Genomic DNA, 6,000 nt, shown 5'->3' on the forward strand with positions numbered 1-6,000 from the left:
ATGCTGCCTCTGAGTCACTATATACATTAGTGTGTCAACATGAGCTGGAGCCTCTCAGGTCAGCTCCTCCACAGTCTCAGTGTTTCACGCGCGCGCACACACCTTTTTCTCCATTCAGAACTGTGTCTCCATAACAATAAATCTCTGTCAAGTGTGTTTGTGTGTGAAGAGACCGAGAGATTGTGTGTGTGTGTGTGTGTGTGTGTGTGTGTGTGTGTAGAAAATATGTCTATAAGTTCCACCAGTTCCTCTTTGCTGAAGAACTTCTGAGATTAAGGTAAACATTAGACCTAATAAACACATTTTGGTCAAATTAAATCCAAAACACTTTTTCTAAGATCAGTCTCTTACCCATAATAGTATGACATTTCCTCTTTCAAAACAGTGTGTGCAGTAACACACTCCTGCTTTGCTGGATGTTTTGTTACAAACAGCCCCTTTGTTGATTTGCTTTATTCATTAAAAAAAATTCTTAGTTTATTTTTGTCCCTCATTATTTTTTCATGAAAAGGAAAAAAAAAAATCTCGAGTGAAAATGATCCGTTTTCAAAAGCACAGGCGAAGAAATAGCGGCGGTTTCGTGCGGATTTATTTGTTTGCATGACGTAGGTGTAAAAACACCTTGATTCGCTTTAAATGACCTCATACTTCTGCAGTGGGATGCTGTTACTTGCATACTTGCATATTATTAGGATAAGTCCTGTATATAAATAAATGTAGGATAAATCAGTATACATAAATCGCTTTATATGTATATGGAATGGAAATCTAACCTCTCAAATTACCATAAAATACCATGTTTTCTGTCTTTTTTTGTTTGTTTGTTTGAGTTTAATTCGATTTTTTTTATTTGTACGTAATTAATTGTGAATCATTTGCCGAAAATTTAAACTCCACATGATTTCAGCAGGAATTGTGTTATAATGGGTTTTTATTCACGGAGACCATTTCCGATTCATTTAAATTAAAAAATCCAAAATTAAAAAAAGAAGAAAAAGGAGGTGAGGTTTGGTGATTGAAACTGAACAGAAATGTTTTCTAGACGAATCTTATCCAGATGTTGACGCTTTGTATAATTTAAAATGTGTATATTTGGACTGTTCATATTAAAGAGCGTTCCTCCATTTGGGATCTGTGTTTTTAAACCAAAGTCTGTCCTGAGCAAGATCCGCCACAGTGTTCACAAAATGTGGAAAATCCAAGTCTTATTTACTAAACATTTTAGGCGCAAACCCCGAGTGTAATAATAGTGATGTATTTGTGATGTGTGTGTTTGAAACGCGGGTAATTTGTTGAAATGTTCTTTTATTTAATAAACGCATTTAATCAGCTGCGCACAACTCGATTAGAAAAAAAAGTCTGTCTGAAATTCAGGATTTTTTTGGAGGTAAAAGGCTGCAGGGTTTCACACGAGCAGTGATTTCTGCTTCATTTTAGAGTTTAGAGAAGCGTTTACAAAATACTGCGTTTACAGAATAATGCAATACAAACTGAATATTTAACTCATAATAATTATTATTGTTGTTGTCATTGATTATTGTTATTATTATTATTATTATTATTATCATAATCTAATACTTAATATAATTACTATCTGTTTATCTATATCTATCTATCTATCTATCTATCTATCTATCTATCTATCTATCTATCTATCTATCTATCTTAAAATAAGCACAATAATGTTTAGAAAAGCCTGAATAGTGGCAAGTTGTCAGCCCCTATCTCACTCTTCCTTGCCAGAATTTTAAAAATAAATTTAAAGAGGGAAAAAATGTTTTTATAAAATGTAGATCATATAAAACTCCGAGTGATTTAATGGACATCAGGTCGCAGTGTGACTCAGTCTCCAGGCAGATGGAATGAAAGTTCTTCAAAAGGGTTTGTGGAAGGAGTTGCTGTGCTGCTCAGTGTTATTGTTACTGTGTGTGTGTGTGTGTGTGTGTGTGTGTGTATGTGCAGGTGATGCCGAGCGCAGATAAGACGCCGCCCATCTCCCCTCTGTCTAGACTCGCGCCTTTACGAGCCCGTTGCTCAGTGCTCACGAGTCCGAGGCCATACGACACTCTCAATATCCGCTCGTACACCCGATCCGCGCGCTGATAACGACGCTATCTATGAAGGGTTCCATCTGACAGTTCAGACAACTAGGAATCGCTTTATAGCGTCTTGGCTCTGTGCCAACACGTGGGTCACCTAACACGAGGGGGGAGAAGAGCCAAACTAAGAAAAGTGGCCAAGAATCATTGAGTACCAAACACATCTCACCCTTCACACACTTCACACACTTCAGGATTAGAAAGAAAAAAAAAACAATCCAAAGTGTACTGTTTTCTTAATTGCTGTATGGGGCGGTGAGCAGGTAGAAAACACATGGTAGTGTGTTCATTTTAATGTAAACTATATCCACATTTTCTAGAGACATAAATACCACCTCAGACACAACAAAGCTGCAGTTTAGTATCTCTATTTGTTCTGATCGTGTACCGCCATGAACGTAGGAATGAAGCTCCTTTTCCCTGCCAGACTGTTGACATTTTGCATGCTTCTCATGGTGTCTGTATTGATTAGAGACAAAGACACCTTCTCACACCATTCATTAACCCCTTATTAGTCCTACACTCTCAGAACAACCGTTATAATGGTGAAACCCTCAAAGGTACCACCTAATAAGCGGACATCGTATACATTTTAAAATAATCCTCTGAGCTTTAAATGTACACGACATGCACCTTTGTAGCTAAATAATACACACTGCATTATTACAAGAAGTGTGTGATTGGGGAATGAGAACGTATTTAAATACGCTTTTTTTCAAAAGGTTGTCTGTACTGTAATGTAATGTATTGTAATACACCATAACCTCATTTACAATTACCTACAATTCATTAGAAATACCAGTCTAATTGTTTTCCAATAAAGGATCTAAATACGAGCTATTTCGTTTCACAAACTAAATTAAAACAAATGCATCTAAATCTTTTGTTTTCTGGTGGCAAAAAAAAATGCAAGCCAGACAATTCATGAACTATTCTTTGACTGTGGACATCAGATAGCAGAACATCCAGGCTAAACGCCATTCACTGATATTTCATTCTGCATCCTTTTTTCAATGCATTGCGTTCAGATCTGTGCTGTAGATGTGCTGTGATTCACTAATAAAATCCCGAATAGATCATGTTTTGTTTTTGGTCATTTTTATGTTAAAAAATATGCATGCAAAGGTTTTTTTGTTTCTCAGACATAAACAACACTTAGCATAGTTTATTAAGGTCATTTCTCAATTCTCGTTCGGACTAACTAGTCCCGACAATAAATAACAATAACTTACTTTTTTTTCTCTCGAGAAGTTCAAACAATTAGTCCTCCATCCGTAAAGATAAAATAGTTTACATGTCACTTTTTATACATTGTCTTCGGAGATCATGCGCATTAAAGACAGACGTGGCTCTGATGTCTCACTGATATTGGGGAAAATGTCATCAGGTGTTGATAAAACTACATAATGAATACTGGTAAAGACATTATTGTTATTTGTTATGTAGTTGACAGTGGGTCAACTTGTTCATAATCCGCGGGAACATCTCGGATCCGTGTGGATTCCTGAAGTAAACGTGTGTAGAGAGTCCCTGTGGTTTGGCTCCGTGTTTTCTTTTTTGTTTGTTTCTTCATCTTTTTGTTGTTTTATTTATTAAGGTTTTTTGTTTTTTTTTGCCAGATCTATTTTTGTGCGTTCCGAGTTTAATCCACTGTGTTGCTGTATGTCGCTTTCTGTGATTCCCGTCGTGTTCCTCAGGTGGAGGTGGCCATGGTGAGGTGCTCTGTGTTCATGCAGATCAGGGTGGGGTTCAGCATGCTGGGGTGGACAGAGGTCACATAGACTCCATCACGTCTCCACAGGACTGGACACCATGCTGTTGGGGGTGTCGGGTAACTGCGATGACAGCGAAGTCACATCACTGCCCGAGGAGGTGCCCAGAGAACCCGACTCAGAGAAGGACACCTTGTACAGAGTAGAGGAAACAAGAATGTAACATATATGGCTGACAAATAGACAATAATATAGTTTTCTATTTAATAATGAGCCTTGCATATTTGAAATAAGCTTAGAAAAAAAAATCTCTGGTCTTACTGTTTTACTTACACCAAATTACATGCGTGCATGATTACAAATAGAAGAATCTAATGATAATAAAAGTAATATAGTTTATATATCTTTTTTTTGCCCCATAATAAAGTGAAAAATTCTAAATAATTAACTATATGACATTTTTGTTAATGTACTGAAACTATGATGTAAAGTATGCATTTACTGCAAATTCATGCATCAAAACATGCACCAATTTTGACCCATTTATTTTGAAGTATATGTCTATATTTAGAATTGCACAATGAGCCAGTATTTTTCAAGCATCCAATATCAAACCAGATGCATCAGAAATCTGCATAAATGTGCACGTGAGCCCAACTTATAATGCAATAAATTAGGCTCTTCAAATATAAACGAATATCTCTATGTTTCTTTAGATATATTAATCCAGTCAATGATTCGACAGTTGCGTGCATAAGTTTGCATACCCTATAAAACAAAACGAAGCAGACTTTTCCATTGCAGATCAAGATATTTTCAAGAGTTTTCATTCATGTTCCTTCACTATCACAGGTCAATCTAATAAAAACAGCAGAAATGGTGTAAGATATTAACAGGAAAAAGGAAAGAAATGTTGAAAATTTTTGCATTTCCCTTTCTGACTGGGATATAAACATGCTCTAAAAACATTTCCACCCTCTTCTTTTAGAACTGCATCCAGCCTCTTTCATATCCTCGGAGCAGCTTTTGGATTCTCTCAGTTGTATTATTCGCCCCCTCCCTCTTCATCTTGACACATCTGTTCTAACTCTGCCAGATTGCTAGATTAGCCCATTCTTTTTGGATCAATCTGTTAGAACTTTGCCAGATGCCATATACCATACACTGCCATATCTGGAGCGCAAGAGTGTCCAGGACATAGCTTCGTGCTTTTGATTTTTTTTTTTTTGTTGCCCAAAATAATGATAAAAAAACCCGAACTATTTGTTTTTCCATGTGTTTATTCTCCTTATGTTTTAATATTTCACAATTTTCGTTATGACGTCATTCACAAATTAATATATTTGCGGGTAAATTGTATTACTGGAGCATGCCGATTTTTTTTCTTATTTTTTCCACCCAGAGATGATGGGGGACGCATTTGTTTGTTTTTTTATCTGCGAGATAGAGAGCAGAATGAGCTTGAAAAATAGGTAAGTCTTTGTACCAGCTGTTGAAAGGCAGGCTGCTCCAGGTCACTCTGTAGCGCGAACTCGCTCAGCGCTTTCCACGGCGGCTGGTAGGTTTGAACTTCTACTGGATTCCCCTGCATGGTGTTATCATGCCGGATGGGACTACCTGCCACCAGAGGTGTCCCTGTTAGGCCTTGGAGATTCTATGGAGAATGTATGAGATAAACGTTAATGCATTATTATTATTATTATTATTATTATTATTATTATTATTATTGTCATCATCATGCATTTAAGTCTATCTCGTGCGCAAAGCGTTGTGCGTCGTGTGAGGAACATGAAGGCGCGAGCAGAGCAGACTCTTACAGTTTTGTCGCTGTGCTGCTGCTGCTGGAGTTGCTTCATGAGGATGGACCGCTTCTTGTCCTTGCAGCGTTTGTTCTGGAACCAGACGCGGATAACTCGCGGACTGAGGCCCGTCATCTCCACCAACTGCTCCTTCATGAGCGCGTCAGGTCGCGGGTTGGCGTTGTAGCACGTGCGCAGTGTGTGCAACTGCTTCTCGTTGAGCACGGTGCGGACGCGGGTCGTCTTCTCCGACTGCTTGTGGACGTGGTTGCGGTGTGGGGGCTGCCGCACAGGTACCACCGGCTCTGCCAAAAACAAACCGCAGTACAGTCTCGCCGTTAGGAAATGTCTTGGTCCACATGACAACATTGTAGAATTGTGCGCCAAAAT

General features: G+C 38.1%; 1 protein-coding gene across 4 annotated transcripts in view; it reads right to left on the bottom strand.

Annotated features, from left to right (window-relative positions):
- Window positions 1-3,180: 3,180 nt before the first annotated feature.
- The window catches only part of isl2a (ISL LIM homeobox 2a), a 7,456-nt gene continuing 4,636 nt past the window's right edge, over window positions 3,181-6,000 (bottom strand). For 3 of the 4 annotated variants that reach the window (XM_046859684.1, XM_046859683.1, XM_046859682.1), the window contains exons 4-6: window positions 5,629-5,915; window positions 5,298-5,465; window positions 3,181-4,003 (exon numbers count right to left, since the gene is read on the bottom strand). In XM_046859684.1, the coding sequence (XP_046715640.1) occupies window positions 3,887-4,003; window positions 5,298-5,465; window positions 5,629-5,915 (572 nt within the window). In that variant the 3' untranslated portion in view covers window positions 3,181-3,886. Of the gene's footprint in view, window positions 4,004-4,578; window positions 4,670-5,297; window positions 5,466-5,628; window positions 5,916-6,000 lie in introns of all 4 variants that reach the window. The other variant, XR_006927177.1, reaches the window with a different exon arrangement.

Source organism: Silurus meridionalis, chromosome 10 (assembly GCF_014805685.1).
Source record: "Silurus meridionalis isolate SWU-2019-XX chromosome 10, ASM1480568v1, whole genome shotgun sequence".
Taxonomy (NCBI): Eukaryota; Metazoa; Chordata; class Actinopteri; order Siluriformes; family Siluridae; genus Silurus; species Silurus meridionalis.